Source organism: Oncorhynchus mykiss, chromosome 30, assembly GCF_057628025.1.
Source record: "Oncorhynchus mykiss isolate SJ-2025 chromosome 30, ASM5762802v1, whole genome shotgun sequence".
Lineage (NCBI taxonomy): Eukaryota > Metazoa > Chordata > Actinopteri > Salmoniformes > Salmonidae > Oncorhynchus > Oncorhynchus mykiss.
The window spans coordinates 19,224,116-19,243,437 of record NC_143051.1 but is presented as its reverse complement, the minus strand read 5'-3'; the positions used below and the strand labels follow the sequence as shown (position 1 = coordinate 19,243,437).

Here is a 19,322-nt window from a genome sequence, read left to right as displayed (position 1 = left end):
AGCGTTGGACTAGGAACCGGAAGGTTGCGAGTTCAAACCCCCGAGCTGACAAGGTACAAATCTGTCGTTCTGCCCCTGAACAGGCAGTTAACCCACTGTTCCCAGGCCGTCATTGAAAATAAGAATTTGTTCTTAACTGACTTGCCTGGTTAAATAAAGGTAAAAAATAAAAAAATAAAAAATAAAAAAAAATACACATGGTTAGCAGATGTTATTGGTCACACACATGGTTAGCAGATGTTATTGTGAGTGTAGTGAAATGCTTGTGCTTTTATATCTAACAATTCCACAACAAAACCTAATATCTAACAAATTCCACAACAAAACCTAATACACACAATCTAGTAAAGGAATGGAATGACAATATATAAGTGTAAAATGTATGGATGAGCAGTGACAGAGCGGCTAAGATGCAATAGATAGTAAAGAATAGATAGTGAAGGATACAGTACAGTACAGTATATGTATGAGATGAGTAATGCGAGATATGTAAACATTCTTAAAATGGCATTATTAAAGTGACAAGTGTTCCATTTATTAAAGTGGACAATGATATTCAGTCTGTATGTAGGCAGCCACCTCTCTGTGCTAGTGGTGGCTGTTAAACAATCTAATGGCCTTGAGATAGAAGCTGTTTTTCAATCTCTCTGTTCTAGCTCTGATGCACCTGGACTGACCTCACCTTCTGGATGGAAGCGGGGTGAACAGGTAGTGGCTCGGGTGGTTGTTGTCCTTGATGATCTTTTGGCCTTCCTGTGACATCGGGTGTTATAGGTGTCCTGGAAGGCAGGCAGTTTGCTGCCGGTGATGCGTTGTGCAGACCCTCTGGAGAGCTCTGCGGTTGTGGGCGGTGCAGTTGCTGTACCAGGAGGTGATACAGCCCGACAGGATGCTCTCAATTGTGCACCTGTAAACATCAGTGAGGTTTTTTGGTGACGGGCCAAACCTTTTCAGCCTCTTGAGGTTGAAGAGGCACTGTTGCGCCTTCTTCACCACGCTGTCTGTGTGGGTGGACCATTTCAGTTTGTCTGTGACGTGCAAGCCGAGGAACTTAAAACTTTCCACCTTTTCCACTACTGTCCTGTCGATGTGGATGGGGGGAGGGTGCTCCCTCTGCTGTTTCCTGAAGTCCACAATCATCTCCTTTATTTTGTTGACGTTGAGCGAGAGGTTATTTTCCTGCCACCACACTCCGAGGGCCCTCACCTCCTCCCTTTAGGCCGTCTCGTCATTGTTGATAATCAAGCCTACCACTGTAGTGTCGTCTACAAACTTGATGATTGAGTTGGAAGCGTGCATGGCCACGCAGTCATGGGTGAACAGGGAGTACAGGAGAGGGCTGAGAACACACCCTTGTGTGGCCCCAGTGTTGAGGATCAGCGGGGTGGAGATGTTGCTTCCTACCTTCACCACCTGGGTGCGGCCCGTCAGAAAGTCCAGGACCCAGTTGCACAGGGCGGGGTTGAGATCCAGGTTATCGAGCTTAATGACAAGTTTGGGTACTATGGTATTAAATGCTGAGCTGTAGTCAATGAACAGCATTCTTACATAGGTATTCCTCTTGTCCAGGAGGGATAGGGCAGTGTGCAGTGTGATAGCAATTGCATAATCAGTGGACCCATTGGGGCGGTAAGCAAATTAGAGTGGTGGGGTACGAGGTAATTGAGGTCGATACAGTATGTACATATAGGGATAAAGGTAGGGATAAAGTGACAAGGCAAAAGGATAGATAATTAACAGTAGCAGCAGCGTATTTGATGAGTCAAAGGAGTTAGTGCAAAAAGGGTCAATGCTATTTGGTTAACTATTTAACAAACTATTTAGCAGTGTTATGGCTTGGGGTAAAAGATTAAGATCCTATACCTGTACCCTCTGTAGCGCATTGAGGTCAGTGCCAAGCCATTACCATTCCAAGCAGTGATGCAGACAATCAAGATGCTTTCAATGATGCAGCTGTAGAACTTTATTTTTTACTTATCTGAGTTACAGTCTTGTCCCATCGCTGCAACTCCCTTACAGACTCGGGAGGGGTGAAGGTCGAAAGTCCTCCAAAAACACAACCCCGCCAAGATGCACTGCTTCTTGCCACAATGCTCACTTAACCCAGAAGCCAGCCACACCAATGTGTCAGAGGAAACACCATACACCTGGTGACCGTGTCAGTGTGCACTGCGCCCAGCCCGCCACAGGAGTTGCTAGAGCACGATGGGACAAGGACAACCCGGCCTGCCAAACATGGACGAAGCTGGGCCAATTGTACGCCACCTCATGGGTCTACTAGTCGCGGCCGGCTACAACATAGCCTGGGATTGAACATACAGACAACGGTTAGTCAGGCTGACTGAGGTAGTATGTACATGTAGATATGGTTAAAGTGACTATGCATATATGACGAACAGAGAGTAGCAGTAGCTTAAAAGAGGGGTTGGCGGGTGGGACACAATGCAGATAGCCCGGTTAGCCAATGTGCGGGAGCACTGGTTGGTCGGCCCAATTGAGGTAGTATGTACATGAATGTATAGGTAAAGTGACTATGCATGTACAGTATGATAAACAGAGAGTAGCAGCAGCGTAAAAAGAGGGGTTGGGGGGTGGGGGGTTGGGGGAGGAACACAATGCAAATAGTCTGGGTAGCCATTTGATTACCTGTTCAGGAGTCTTATGGCTTGGGCGTAAAAACTGTTGAGAAGCCTTTTTGTCCTAGACTTGGCACTCCGGTACCGCTTGCCATGCAGTAGTAGAGAGAACAGTCTATGACTGGGGTGGCTGGGGTCTTTGACAATTTTTAGGGCCTTCCTCTGACACCGCCTGCTGTAGAGGTCCTGGATGGCAGGCAGCTTAGCCCCAGTGATGTACTGGGCCGTACGCACTACCCTCTGTAGTGCCTTGCAGTCAGAGGCAGAGTAATTACCGTACCATGCAGTGATGCAACCAGGATGCTCTCAATGTTGCAGCTGTAGAACCTTATGAGGATCTCAGGACCCATGCCAAATCTTTTACGTTTCCTGAGGGGGAATAGGCTTTGTCGTGCCCTCTTCACGACGGTCTTGGTGTGTTTGGACCATTCTAGTTTGTTGTTGATGTGGACACCAAGGAACTTGAAGCTCTCAACCTGCTTCACTACAGCCCCGTCGATGAGAATGGGGACGTGCTCGGTCCTCCTTTTCTTGTAGTCCACAAACATCTCCTTAGTCTTGGTTACGTTGAGGAATAGGTTGTTATTCTGGCTCCACCAGGCCAGGTCTCTGACCTCCTCCCTATAGGCTATCTCATCTATGTTGGTGATCAGGCCTACCACTGTTGTGTCGTCTGCAAACTTAATGATGGTGTTGGAGTCGTGCCTAGCCATGCAGTCGTGGGTGAACAGGGAGTATAGGAGGGGACTGAGCACGCACACCTGTTGAGCTCCAGTGTTGAGGATCAGCGTGGCAGATGTGTTGCTATCTACCCTCACCACCTGGGGGCGGCCCAGTCAGGAAGTCCAGGATCCAGTTGCAGAGGGAGGTGTTTAGTCCCAGGATCCTTAACTTAGTGATGAGCTTTGAGGGTACTAAGGTGTTGAACGCTGAGCTGTAGTCAATGAATAGCATTCTCACACAAGTGTTCCTTTTGTCCAGGTGGGAAAGGGCAGTGTGGACTGCAATAGAGATTGCATCATCGGTGGATCTGTTTGGGCGGTATGCAAATTGGAGTGGGTCTAGGGTTTCTGGGATAATGATGTTGTCAGCCATTACCAACCTTTCAAAGCACTTCATGGCTACGGATGTGAGTGCTACGGGTCTGTAGTCATTTAGGCAGGTTGCCTTTGTGTTCTTGGGCACAGGGACTATGGTGGTCTGCTTGAAGCATGTTGGTATTACAGACTCAATCAGGGACATGTTGAAAATGTCATGAAGACACCTGCCAGTTGGTCAGCACATGCCCGGAGCACACGTCCAGGTAATCCGTCAGGCCCCACAGCTTTGTGTATGTTGACCTGTTTAAAGGTCTTTCTCATGTTGGCTACGAAGAGCGTGATAACACAGTCATCCAGAACAGGTGATGCTCTCATGCATGCCTCAGTGTTGCTTACCTCGAGCATAGAAGTGATTTATTGTCTGGTAGGCTTGTGTCACTGGGCAGCTCCCAGCTCTGCTTCCCTTTGTAGTCTGTAATAGTTTGCAAGCCCTGCCACATAAGATGAGCGTCGGAGCCGGTGTAGTATGATTCAATCTTAGCCCTGTGTTGACGCTTTGCCTGTTTGATGGTTTGTCACAGGGCATAGCAGGATTTCTTGTAAGCTTCCGGGTTAGAGTCCCGCACCTTGAAAGCGGCAGCTCTACCTTTTAGCTCAGAGTGAATATTGCCTGTAATCCATGGCTTCTGGTTGGGGTATGTGCGTACAGTCACTGTGGGGACGACGTCCTCAATGCACTTATTGATAAAGCCAGTGACTGATGTGGTGTACTCCTCAATGCCGTCGGAAGAATCACGGAACATGTTCCAGTCTGTGCTAGCAAAACAGTCCTGTAGTTTAGCATCGGCTTCATCTGACCACTTTTTTATAGACCGAGTCACTGGCGCGTCCTGCTTTCATTTTAGCTTGTAAGCAGGAATCAGGAGGATACAGTTGTGGTCGGATTTACCAAATGGAGGGCGAGGGAGAGCTTTCTACGCGTCTCTGTGTGTGGAGTACAGGTGATCTAGAATGTTTTTCCCTCTGGTTGCACATCTATCATGTTGATGGAAATTTGGTAGAACTTATGTAAGTTTCCCTGCATTAAAGTCTCCGGCCACTAGGAGCGCCGCCTCTTGGTGAGTGGTTTCCTGTTTGCTTATTTCCTTATACAGCTGACTGAGTGCGGGCTTAGTGATAAATAAACAGCCACTAAAAGTATAGCTGAAAACTCTCTAGGCAAGTAGTGTGGCCTGCAATTTATCACAATATACTCTACTTCTACTTCTAGACTTCCTTAGATTTTGTGCACCAGTTGTTGTTTACAAATAATCACAGACCACCCCACCTCATCTTACCGTAGTGCAGGCAGTTAGGAAAGCTAAGGCTAGCTTTTTCAAGCAGAAATTTGCATCCTGTAGTACAAACTCAAAAAAGTTCTGGGACACTGTAAAGTTCCATGGAGAATAAGGGCACTTCCTCCCAGCTGCCCACTGCACTGAGGCTTGGAAACACTGTCACCACCGATAAAACCAATATAATTGAGAATTTCCACCTGGCTACCCCTACCCCGGTCAACAGCCCTGCACTCGCCACAGCAACTCTCCCAAGCCTCCCCCATTTCTCCTTCACCAAAATCCAGATAGCTGATGTTCTTAAAGAACTGCAAAACCTGGACCCCTACAAAACAGCAGGGCTAGACAATCTGGACCCTCTCTTTTTAAAATTATCTGCGGAAATTGTTGCAACCTCTATTACTAGCCTGTTCAACCTCTCTTTCGTATCGTCTGAGATTCCCAAAGATTGGAAAGCTGTTGTGGTCATCCCCCTCTTCAAAAGGGGAGACACTCTAGAATCCCACCGTACCTTTCGATTCACACCGTACCTTCTCCACTATGCAATCAGGTTTCAGAGCTGGTCATGGGTGCACCTCAGGGTCCTAAACAATATCATAACCGCCATTTACAAGAGACATTACTGTACAGCCATATTCATCGACCTGGCCAAGGCTTTCGACTCTGTCAAATACCACATTCTTATTGGCAGACTCAACAGCCTTGGTCTCTCAAATGATTGCCTCGCCTGGTTCACCAACTACATCTCTGATAGAGTTCAGTGTGTCAAATCGGAGGTCCTGGTGTCCGGACCTCTGGCAGTCTTTATGGGGGTGCCACAGGGTTCAATTCTCGGGGCGACTCTCTTCTCTGTATACATCAATGATGTCGTTCTCGCTGCTGGTGATTCTCTGATCCACTTCTACGCAGACGACACCATTCTGTATACCTCTGGCCCTTATTTGGACACCGTGTTAACTAACTTCCAGACGAGCTTCAATGCCATACAACTCTCCTTCCGTGGCGTCCAACTGCTCTAAAATGCAAGTAAAACTAAATGCATGCTCTTCAAACAATCACTGCCCGCCCGTCCAGCATTACTACTCTGGACGGTTCTGACTTAGAATATGTGGACAACTGCAAATACCTAGGTGTCTGGCTAGACTGTAAACTCTCCTTCCAGACTCACATTAAGCATCTCCAATACAAAATTAAATCTAGAATCGGCTTCCTATTTCGCAACAAAGCATCTTTCACTCATGCTGCCAAATATACCCTCGTAAAACTTACCATCCTACCAATCCTCAAATTCGGCGATGTCATCTGTAAAATAGCCTCCAACACTCTTCTCAACAAATTGGATGCAGTCTATCACAGTGCCATCTGTTTTGTCACCAAAGCCCCATATATTACCCACCATTGCGACCTGTTCGCTCTCTTTGGCTGGCCATCGCGTCATACTCGTCACCAAACCCACTGGCTCCAGGTCATCTACAAGTCTCTGCTAGGTAAAGCCCCGCCTTATCTCAGCTCACTGGTCACCACAGCAGCACCCACGCGTGGCACACGCTCCAGCAGGTATATTTCACTGGTCACCCCCAAAGCCAATTCCTCCTATGGCCGCTTTTCCTTCCAGTTCTCTGCTGCCAATGACTGGAACAAACTGCAATAATCACTGAAGCTGGAGACCCATATATCTTCCTCACTAGCTTTAAGCACCAGCTGTCAGAGCAGCTCACAGATCACTGCACCTGTACATAGCCCATCTGTAAACAGCCCATCCAACTACCTCATCCCCATAATGTATTTATTTATTTATCTCGCTCCTTTGCACCCCAGTATCTCAACTTGCACATTCATCTTCTGCACATCTATCATTCCAGTGTCTAATTGCTTTATTGTAATTACTTTGCCACAATGGTCTATGTATTGCCTTACCTCCCTTATCTTACCTCATTTGCACTCACTGTATATAGATTTTTATTTTTTCTACTGTATTATTGACTGTATGTTTGTTTAATCCATTTGTAACTCTGTGTTGTTGTATGTGTCAAACTGCTGTGCTTTATCTTCGCCAGGTCGCAGTTGTAAATGAGAACTTGTTTTCAACTAGCCTACCTGGTTAAATTAAGGTGAAACATAGGATATTTATATTAGTTTTTGGTTCCTGAGTCCCGTAGGTAGGATATTCGTGATCGTACCTCATCTAGTTTGTTGTCCAATGATTGCACATTGGCGAGTAGTATTGACGGTAAGGGCAGCTTTCCCACTCGCCTTTTCCGGGTCCTGACCAGGCATCCGTCTCTTTGTCCTCTGTACCTGCATCGCTTCCTCTTGCAAATAACGGGGATGTTGGCCCTGTCGGGGGGTTGAAGAATGTCCTGTGCATCTTGCTTGTTGAAGAAAAAATCTTTGTCTAATCCGAGGTGAGTGATCGCTGTCCTGATATCCAGAAGCTCAGTTTTGCCGTAATATACGGTTGCAGAAACATTATGTACAAAATAAGTTACAAATAACGCAAACAAAAATCCCATAATAGCACAATTGGTTAGGCCCCCGTAAAACTGCTGCCATTTCCTGACCTCAGATTAAAGCCCAAATCAATGCTTTACAGAGAAATGCTTCAAGTAACAGACACAGACAACTGTTCAGAGGAGACTGCGTTAATCAGGCCTTCATGGTTGAACTGCTGCAAAGAAACCACTACTAAAGGACACCAATAATAAGAAGAGCAATTGACATTAGACTGGTGGAAATCTGTCCTTTGGTGTGATGAGTAAATGTGAGATTTTTGGTTCCAACCGCTGTGTCTTTGTGAGACGCAGAGTAGGTGAACGGATGATCTCTGCATGTGTGGTTCCCACCGTGAAGCATGGAGAAGGAGGTGTGATGGTGTGGGGGTGCATTGCTTGTGACACTGTCTGTGATTTATTTAGAATTCAAGGCACACTTAACCAGCATGGCTATCACACCATTCTGCAGCGATACGCCATCCCATCTGGTTTGCACTTAGTGGGATTGTCATTTGTTTTTCAACAGGACAATGACCCAACACACCTCCAGGCGGTGTAAGGGCTATTTGACCAAGAGGGAGAGTAATGGAGTGCTGCATCAGATGACCTGGCCTCCCCAATCACCTGGCCTCAACCCAGTCGAGATGACACATGGAGTTTGCTTGAGGCTGGCTCCAGGGTGGTCTAGTGTCCTGCTCTGTTTCTCATTTCATAAACCTCTCTCTCATACTGTACTGGCCCCTGGCCTCCGAGTGCAACACCATTGCTGCTGAGCACTCAGGGAGGTATACCTTCATCTTAGCCAGTCTAGATAAATTAAGATAAAGATAAATACCATCTGTTTCAAATAAATGTAGGCCTATAAATCCTGAACAATTTTTGCAGCATTGTCTCATTAAAGTCTATTGTAGCAACCCCTGCAGCTGTGTTACTGTACTTTTAGAGATTTGAGATGGACCAAAACTATCCAGTCATGGTCCAGGGGATAAAAAGAAACCTAAACATGTGTCACAGTGATAAAGCTAAACCTTAACTAATTTAGACCGCTATGCCAACATTACGTTTTCTTCAGCCGGGTCGAATGTCCACTTCCTATAAATACATGCCGTTTAGCAGATGCTTTTATCCAAAGCGACTTACAGCCATGCCTTTTCTTATAGCTGGCCCCAGTGGGAATCAAACATCGAAGGCTGCTGAGGGGAGGATGACTCATATTAATGGCTGGAATGTGATCAAATGTGGTTGATACCATTCGATTGACTCCAATACTATGAGCCATCCTCCCCTCAGCAGCCTCCCCTGGAATCAAACCCATGACCCTGTCGTTAAAAACCAAAAACTCTACCAACTGAGCCACACAGGAGCCTCCATGTCCTCACAGCAGGTCTTTCTCTTCACGTAGAGGAATGACCTCAGACAGAGGTTTAGACTTGGTCCTGGTGTTGGTCTCCATTGACAGGCACATTACAGACCTCCGCCAGTGTCATTATGGGAGTCACCGACGCCTTCAGTCTCTATACCAGGAGAGGAACACATTCATATATCTGTCTATCTCTCCATCTGTCCATCCATGCATCCGTCCATCCATCCAGACATTATCCATCCATCTTGGTGGATTCATGTTCATTCATAGGGTGGCAGGTAGCCAGGCGGTTAAGATCATTGGGCCAGTAACTGAAAGGCCGCTGCTTTGAATCCCTGAGCTGGCAAGGTAGAACAATCTGCTGTTCTGTCCTTGAGAAAGGCAGTCCAACCCGCAACACCTGAAGACATGGGCCTTGATTAAGGCAGCCCCCCTCACCTCACCTCTCTGATTCAGAGGGGTTGGGTTAAATGTAGAAGCTGCATTTTGGTTGAATGCCTTCAGTTGTGAAACTAGGTACCCCCTTTCACATACAAATGTGTCTACCTTACCACTAAACAAGTGTCTTTCCTTCCAAGAAGCTCAGGCATGGCTCCAAATGGTAGCAATATGTCTAACCCTTAACAGTGGGCTGTGCTGGACAATGGCAATGACCAGTATGGCCTGCAGTGCGGCTTGGTTGGGTTGTGTTTTGGAGGACGCACGGCTCACGACCATCGCTTCTCCCGAGTCCGTACGGGAATTGCTGTAATGAAACAAGACTGTAACTACCAATTGGATGCCATGGAATTGGGGAGGAAAAGGGGTAAAAAAAAAACAAAAAAAGAAAAGGTTGGTGAGGAGAAGAGTTCGCCTTTCATGGTGAAAAATAGTTAAGATTGCATACATAAGTTTTTAATAACAAAGGAAAATTCCACTATTAATGGAAAATTCCACTATAAATGGTAAGGGACATGAAGTGCCATTTTCCTTACTAAAAAAAAAACATCTGTGCAAAATGCAGAACTGTGAAACACAGTTAAACTCGCAATACAATGCAGCGTGATTAAGGCTGTAAAGGTTTTGCTCATTGCGGTTGGCTGCCCTGGGTAGTGGCAATGTCACCCAATGCAGTGTGAGGAATGAGGTAGACTCACCATGATTAACATTGGAGAGACCACCAACCAGCAGTGCCTTAAAGAAGAAATGTGGAGGTTTTTCCAGGATCCTTTTCACCATGATAGCGAGCCGCTGTACTCCAACAAATCAGCAGGAGGTATATTGTCATGGACTAAAAGCATATAAGAAATGATAAGAATGAGATCTGCAAAGGCACATCTGCTGTATATTGATGGGGTCAACTTGCGGTCATGATAGGGGCTGCACCAAATGTTTGATGTATTATAATAATTGATTATGCTTATGTTGTATTAATAGAAGGGGAAGGGCTATAAGACCCCTCCCCCTCCACATCTATAGGGTCCTAGACTACAGATTAACAATATACAGTGGGGAGAACAAGCATTTGATACACTGCCGATTTTGCAGGTTTTCCTACTTACAATGCATGTAGAAGTCTGGAATTTTTATCATAGGTACACTTCAACTGTGGGCCAAAATCTCTACTGCAGTGTGTGCAAACCTGGTCAAGAACTACAGGAAACGTATGATCTCTGTAATTGCAAACAAAGGTTTCTGTACCAAATATTAAGTTCTGCTTTTCTGATGTATCAAATACTTATGTCATGCAATAAAATGCAAATTAATTACTTAAAAATCATACAATGTGATTTTCTGGATTTTAGATTCCGCCTCTCACAGTTGTGTACCTATGATAAAAATTACAGACCTCTACATGCTTTGTAAGTAGGAAAACCTGCAAAATCGGCTGTGTATCAAATACTTGTTCTCCCCACTGTATATTCATTATAAGGTTTAACATTGTTCCACAGTCTTTTATAGTCTCTGCCTCTTATAAAGAAACGGTCTGAGAGATGTGTGAGTTATTGCAGTCAAAACAGGAGGTCTGTGAGAAAGGGCCTCAAAGATAAAAGAGATTCATAGACACAGAACCCTGCAGGGAGTGAAAGAGATAAGAGACTAGTCAGACATACCACTATAAATCAACTTCTGGATTGGACATTTACTGCTGAGCCTTTAGACAACGCTGAAACTATTGTTTGTATAGCTTGGTCTTGGTCTCATGAGTAGAAGGTAATGACGTAGGCAGTGACATCACTGGAGTTGACTGCAAACATAATACAATAATTTGGACCCTTTCCTATTTTGCAGAGAGACATCAGTTGTACAGTATGTTTGATGTTTGACCTTTGACTTCTGTCTACAGCTGTATTATGATTAAAATTGTTATGATTTATAAGTGCACATTTTGACTATTCCTTATTTGTTAAGTAAAAAAATTGAGCACAGAAAAATGGAACCAACAATATAAAATAAATCTTTAGAAAATAAAGATCACAAGACATTTCCATTGAAGACATGTTCAGCATTGCCAGATAATGGGGCAGATAGCCTATTGGTTAGAGCATTGGGCCAGTAACCGAAAGGTTGATATATCGAATCTCAGGTAAAAACCTGACCAGGTAAAAACCTGTCGTTCTGCTCTTGAACAAGGCAGTTAACCCACTGTTACTAGGCCGTCATTGTAAATAAGAAATTGTTCTTAACTGACTTGCCTAGGTGCACACACAGGTACACACACACACAGGTACACACACAGGTACACACACAGGTACACACACAGGTACACATACAGGTACACACACGCACACACCTTAGTAATGCAGTAAAGGCCAAGCAGGAAGTTCAAGAAGTCGACACAGTAATAGGGTGACCACCTTTTTATACCCCAGCCTTAGGAGACTCTTTGGAACAGAGCTGTCATAATACAGTCCCCACAACCCTACAAGACAAAACACACATCAAACTATACACAAGACAAAACACACAAACTATAGAGAAGACACACATCAAACTACGGACCTGACAAAACACACATCAATCTATAGATGAGACAAAACAAACATCCAACGACAGACAAGACACACATCAAATTATAAACAAGATACAAATCAAACTATAGACAAGACAAAACACACAAACTATATACAAGACTAAACATACATCAAACTATAGACAAATCAAAACACACCAAATTATAGACACGACAAAACACACATCATACTACAGAAAAGACACATCAAACTATAGACAAGACAAAACACACATTAAACTATAGAAAAGACACATTAAAATATAAACAAAACAAAACACACATCACACTATAGACAAGACAAGACACACATCAAACTATAGACAAGACCAACATTAAACTATAGACAAGACAAAACACCAAACTATAGACAAGACAAAACAAACATCAAACTATATACAAGACAAAACAAAAACACATCCAACGATAGACAAAACAAATCAAATGATAGACAGGACAAGAAACACATATTTATGCACAATACAAAACACACATCAAAACTATAGACAAGACACACATCAAACTATAGAAAAGACAAAACACACATCAAACTATAGACAATACAAAACCACACATCAAACTATAGACAAGACAAAACACACATCAAACTATAGACAATACACACATAAAACTATATACGAGACAAAACACACATCAAACTATAGACAAGACAAAACACACATCAAACTATAGACAATACAAAACCACACATCAAACTATAGACAAGACAAAACACACATCAAACTATAGACAAGACACACATAAAACTATAGATGAGACAAAACACACATCAAACTATAGACAAGACAAAACACACATCTAACTATAGAAAAAGACAAAACACAAATCAGACTATAGACAAAACAAAACACATCAAACTATAGACAGGACAAGACACACATCTAATTAGACAAGATTAAACACACATGAAACTATAGACAAGACACACATCAAACTACAGATGAGACAAGACACACATCAATCTATATTCAAGACAAAACACACATGAAACTATAGAAAAAACCATACAAACATCATACTATAGACAAGACACACATCAAACTATAGACAAGACAAGACTAAACAAACATCAAACTATAGACAAGACAAAACACAAACTATAGACAATACAAAACACAAACTATAGACAAGACACTCATCTTTTAATCTTTCATAAATAACAGATTGTGTTAGTGTGTGTGTGTTTGCGTGTGTGCATGCGCATGTGTGCTTGTGTGTGCATGTGTGAATATACCTTACATTACAGACTTAAAACTTTATTGAAGTTTAGGTTGTATAAAACATATCAACAATACAATAGAATGAGGGGTTACGGATGTTTTTAAAAAGTTTCTATGAACCATAGAAGTTGGCTCAACAAGTCTGGACATTTTAGAGTCAGTGAGTCCTGCAAGGCACTCAAAGAGGTGAGAAAGATGAGAAACTTGGGCTTGAGTCCCAAATGGCACCCTATTCCCTATATAGCACACTACTTTTGACCAGAGCCCTATGACCTTATGGGCTCTGGACAAAAGCAGTGAATAAATATGGGGAATAGGGTGCCATTTAAGATGCACCCTGAGTTATTTACCTCCTATTTTCATTCTCTGTTTAGAGTTACGTTAAGCTGAGTCCTATTCATTGTGAATTCTTATATGTTATATGCTTCAAACACATCAATCTCACTCCCCAGACACACTGTACTTATCCTGGTCTGACCAGGTAAAAACAACATCCTCGCAGTTAATCTAGAATGAGAAGAGCGAAGGGTTTCCCCCCGTATCTCTGGCGTAATTAATGGAAGAAGCACAGTTGGCTACGGTGTTAAGTTTAGTTCAATGATAAAGAGAGTGGAAGGTACTACGTTTACAGGCCTGTTTCCTAGCTCCTAGCCATAATGTCAAGATAGAAGATGGAGGGGAGAGAGAGAGAGAGAGAGAGAGAGAGAGAAAGAGGTTGGGGAGGTGGAGGGGAGGGGGAGAGGGAAGGGAGAGGAGATAGAGAGGGGAGGGAGAGAGGGGAGAGGAGAGAGAGAAAGAGGGTGGGGAGGTGGAGGGGGGAGAGAGAGGGGAGGGAGAGAGGGGAGAGGAGAGAGAGAAAGAGGGTGGGGAAGTGGAGGATAGGGGGAGAGGGAGGGGAGAGGAGATAGAGAGGGGAGGGAGAGAGGGGAGAGGAGAGAGAGGAAGAGGGTGGGGAGGTGGAGGGGGGAGAGAGAGGGGAGGGAGAGAGAGAAAGAGGGTGGGGAGGTAGAGGGGGGAGGGAGGGGAGAGGAGAGAGAGAAAGAGAAAGAGGGTGGGGAGGTGGAGGGTAGGGGGAGAGGAGATAGAGAGGGGGGGAAAGAGGGGAGAGGAGAGGGAGGGGAGAGGAGATAGAGAGGGAGAGGAGAGAGGAGAGAGGGGGGAGGGAGAGAGGGGAGAGGAGAGAGAGAAAGAGGGTAGGGAGGTGGAGGGTAGGGGGAGAGGGAGGGGAGAGGAGAGAGAGAGGGGGGAGAAGGAGTGACCCATAATAAAGTAAATGATGTGACAGAGAAAGCAGACTGGTTTGACCTCCTATTGCTCTATTTCACAGGTTTGACCATTTTCATTAAGTAATGGAGTTACTGAGTAACTCATGTTATATCATGATAATACAATTATACTTTTCTCTAAACACATCACTACAATAAACACTATTCATAAAAATGTTATAAAAACATATTTAACTGTAGAATGAAGCATGATATAATGTATATTGTAAAATAGGAGGCTTATGTGGACATGTAGTCCACATAATTGGCAGAGTTGACGTAGACACTTATCTACTGCCATTGAGTAAACAAAATAAACAGGTATTTCAGTAACACCTGGTTCATTTGCCAAATAACAATTTTTTTCTCAATACTGTCCCTATAAAAGTGTCATTATAATGAAATGCTACGCCATGCATAATCAAGGCACTGTCGCATGAAAGTAATGATGACAGGACAATACTACACTATAATAGTGGTGCGGCAGATAGCCTAGCGGTTAAGAGTGTTGGGCCAGTAACCGAAAGGTGGCTTGTTTGAATACCTGAGCGGCAAGGTGGAAAAATCTGCTGTTCTACCCTTTAGCAAGGCATTAACCCCCAACAACAACTGCTCCCCGGTGCCATTGAACTCGATTAAGGCAGACCCCTGCACTGATTCAGAGTGGTTGGGTTAAATGTGTTAGACACATTTCAGTTGAATGCAGTCAGTTGTGCAACTGACTAGGTATCATCTTTCCCTAATAAATCACATCATCTCTCTCGCATGTTTTTACAGGCTCATACGTCTGTCATACAGCTCATCAAACAACCCTGACAGAAAGTAGTCTAACTAGAACCTCTACTGGAGAATATCTGAAGCTACACACTATAAACCATAGCCTGGGACAACTTTTTCAAAAGTTATCTGATCGGATTTTGGCAATCGGATAGGATTAAATGCATAGAAATGGAACGAATAGAACAGGTGTCCCCATTTAACTAAATTATATGCCCTTTCTTTTTATTCTATTTCTTTGCATTTAATCAGATAGCTTTTGAAAAATTGGGCCCTGGGCACTGGATCACAAGTGATTTCCCATTGTGGACAATCAGGTCAATTGTGAGTGAGAGTAATGTATACACGGACAGCTGATAATAAAGGCAGTGTGTTTGGTGCTGGTAGTTCTGTTTCACAGGTTGTTGCTGTGATGTAGTAGGCCATGGCAGAATTGGGCCATTGGTAAGGCAGGGCTGGAGTCATACTGTCCAGTAAGTATTCAAGGCTCATGTTAATGTTAAGGCTGGGGTCCTGGCAGTCGGGCTAAGCTGTGTGCAGGCTCCTAAAGATGCTGGGTCCCGACAAGGCTTGGCTAAGGTCCTAAGGATACTGCTGGGTAAGGCTCATAGGCTGCATCCCAATTCTCCACCCTTCTCCCACAGTGTGCACTTAGACTTTCTGACATGGATTTTAAAAGCATTTGATTGGATAAATCATTGGAAGGATCTTCCAATATTGTTAAATCCATGACAGAAAGTGTGCAAGAGCATGCTGTGGGAGAAGGGTGGAGAATCAGGATACAGCTTAATAAGTCAGGTGTGGGTGAGTTAGTCAGAGACACTGAGTCCTGGTTCCGGATGGACTGGATCAGTCAGGGTGCTGGGCAGGGCCAGTACCAGGGTCCCTCTCCTGCATGCCTCTGTCCCCCTGTCCTCTCAGCGCCAGGTAGCGTTGGACTACCACAGCCCAGTCTGTCACTTGCTCCACACGCACCTGGCCAGCCAGCCTGGAGCTGGAGGGGAGGGGCTGGGCCTGGCCATCTGGGGGGCATAGAGAGAGCTTGAAAGATAGGAACAAGAATGTAGGAACTATATGTTTGTTGGAACTTTTATTCATGAGAATCAAGAATGTAAGATGCTCAAACATGATTTTTTTTTTCACGTGCCATGCATGTATGTATCAGATAATATTAGAACACCAAATCTCATGCACATTACCAAATGATTACTTTGAACAGTTAATTGACGTGAATTGAAATACATGAACTATGTGAATCTCAATCAATTGAAATCAGTGAATTGAAATGGATCAGTACAATCAGAGCCTCACCCTCAGGTAGGATCTGTGTCCTTTTGTTGGTCCTCATCCAGCCCAGGGAGGTGTGAGCTGGTATGTCCAGAGAGCGGGGGTCAGGCAGACCCTCTGCATCCTCCTCTTCAGTCATCAGGTCCCGGCCCTCTGTAGAGCAGATCTTACCTGGGGGGTTATACATAACACATACTGAGTGTACAAAACATTAAGAATACCTTCCTAATATTAAGTTGCACCCCACCTTTTGCCCCCAGAACAGACTCAATTTGTCGTGGCGTGGACTCTACAAGGTGTGGAAAGCGTTCCATAGTGATGCTGGCCCATTTTGACTCCAATGCTTCCCACAGTTGTGTCAAGTTGGTTGGATGTCCTTAGGGTGATGGACCATTCTTGATACATACAGGAAACTGTTGAGCGTCAAAAACCCAGGAGCGTTACAGTTGTTGACACAAACCAGTGTGCCTGGCACCTACTACCATACTCCGTTCAAATGGACTCAAATCTTTTGTCTTGCCCATTCACACTCTGAATGGCACACATACACAATCCATGTCTCAATTGTCTCAAGGCTTAAAAATCCTTCTTTAACCTGTCTCCTCCTCTTCATTGAAGTGGATTTAACAAGATAAATCAATAAGGGATCATAGCTTTCACCTGGATTCACCTGGTCAGTCAATGTCATGGAAAGAGCAGGTGTCCATGTTTTGTACACTCAGTGTATATATAATACATGATGAAGCATTACACTCATGGTTTGCCTCCTTGGGAAACAATAATTTGTAGTGGTTAAAACTGCCGATATTGAATCTGTGAATTCCCTGAACAAGGTAGGAACACTAGTATGAAACTCACCTCCATGTTTGCAAAGCACCTTGGCGAAGAAGAAGAGGTTGGTGAAGAGGTTGAATGGAGACGGCGTGCCCGACTTCCTACTCATGTCCCGTATGAGCACGGCCCTGCCAAACTTCCACTCAGTGTCCGAGCGGGCCTGAATGCGCTGGTAGGTGTCACTCATCATGGCAATGAGCAGGTTGATCAGCACGATCACCGTCACCACCAGGTAGATGCCAAACGCCAGTTGGGCCACCACGCCGGCAGCCGGGGGTGAGCCCACCAACGTAGGCATTTCTTTAGGCTCCGTCAGGCCGAATAGGGCAAAGAAGAGCAGGACGGACACCTCCCGAGGGGTGTGGCCTGCTGTCTCCGGCTTCACAAAGGTGGCATTGTAGACGGCACACAAGCTCATGGTGAAGGCGGTGTGGAAGAGTGCCAGGATGACAGCAAACCTTCCCAGATCCTTCATCAGGTCACTAATGAGGATAGAAAACAAAAAAACAAAAATAAGGCCTTATTATTGCAGATAATACTTGAGTGAACAATAAAAACTTATTTACAGAGGTACAGTGCATTTGGAAAGTATTCAGACCCCTTGACTTTTTAAACATTTTGTTACGTTACAGCTTATTCTAAAATGGATTCAATAACGTTTTTCCCTCATAAATCTACAGTCAATACCCCATAATGACAAGGGGAAACAGGTTTCTATAAGAGTTTGCAACTGTATTAAAAATAAAAAACAGAAATAACTTATTTATGTAAGTATTCAGACCCATTGCTATGAGACTCGAAATTGAGCTCAGGTGCATCCTGTTTTCATTGATCTACAACTTGATTGGAGTCCACCTGTGGTAAATTAAATTGATTGGACATGATTTGGAAAGGCAGACACCTGTACCACAGTAAGGTACCACAGTTGACAGTGCATGTCAGAGCAAAAAAACAAGCCATGAGGTTCAAGTAATTGTCCGTAGAGCTCCGAGACAGGATTGTGTCGAGGCACCAAAACATTTCTGCAGCATTGAAGAAGTTTGGAACCACCAAGACTCTTCCTAGAGCTGGCCGCCCGGCCAAACTGAGCAATCAGGGGAGAAGGGCCTTGGTCAGTGAGGTGGAGATGGGAGAACCTTCCAGAAGGACAACCATCTATGAAGCACTCCACCAATCAGGCCTTTATGGAAGAGTGGTCAGATGGAAGCCACTCCTCAGTAAAAGGCACAAGGACTCCCAGACCATGAGAAACAAGATTATCTGGTCTGATGAAACCAAGATTGAACTCTTTGGCCAAATGTCACATCTGGAGGAAACCTGGCACCATCCCTACGGTGAAGCATGTGTGGCAGCATCATGCTGTGGGGAAGTTTTTCAGCGACAGGGACTGGGAGACTAGTCAGCATAGAGGGAAAGATGAACGGAGCAAAGTAGAGAGAAATCCTTGATGAAAACCTGCTCCAGAGCGCTCAGGAACTCCAACAGGACAATGACTTTAAGCAAACAGCCAAGACAACGCAGGAGTGGCTTCTGGACAAGTCTCTGAATGTCCTTGAGTGGCCCAGCAAGAGCCTGGATTTGAACCTGATCCAACATCTCTGGAGAGACTTGAAACTAGCTGTGTAGCGACGCTCCCCATCCAACATGACAGAGCTTGAGAGGATCTGCAGAGAATAATGGGAGAAACTCCTCCAAATACAGGTGTGCCAAGCTTGTAGCGTCATACCCAAGAAGACTCCAGGCTGTAATCACTGTCAAAGGTGCTTCAACAAAGTACTGAGTAAAGTGTCTGAATAGTTGTGTAATATTTCAGTTTCTTTTTATTTTTATAAATGTGCAAACATTTCTAAAAACCTTTATTTGCTTTGTCATTATCGGGTATTGTGTGTCGATTGATGAGGGGAAAAAACGATTTAATCCATTTTAGAATAAGGCTGTAACGTAACAGAATGTGGAAAAAGTCTAGGTGTCTGAATACTTTCCAAATGCACTGTAGGAGCAGAGGAAGACCTGTTTAGTTGAAACGTGTTGCAGTATCAGTCCTGCTGACATGTTGATATG

The 19,322-nt window shown here is 44.4% G+C and overlaps 1 protein-coding gene across 1 annotated transcript in view; it reads right to left on the bottom strand.

The window, feature by feature from the left end:
- Positions 1-13,121: 13,121 nt before the first annotated feature.
- trpn1 (transient receptor potential cation channel, subfamily N, member 1) overlaps positions 13,122-19,322 on the bottom strand; it is a 48,749-nt gene continuing 42,548 nt past the window's right edge. The window contains exons 28-30 of the mRNA XM_036971445.2: positions 17,286-17,743; positions 16,452-16,598; positions 13,122-16,162 (exon numbers count right to left, since the gene is read on the bottom strand). Of these exons, the coding sequence (XP_036827340.1) occupies positions 15,990-16,162; positions 16,452-16,598; positions 17,286-17,743 (778 nt within the window). The 3' untranslated portion in view covers positions 13,122-15,989. The remainder of the gene's footprint in view (positions 16,163-16,451; positions 16,599-17,285; positions 17,744-19,322) is intronic.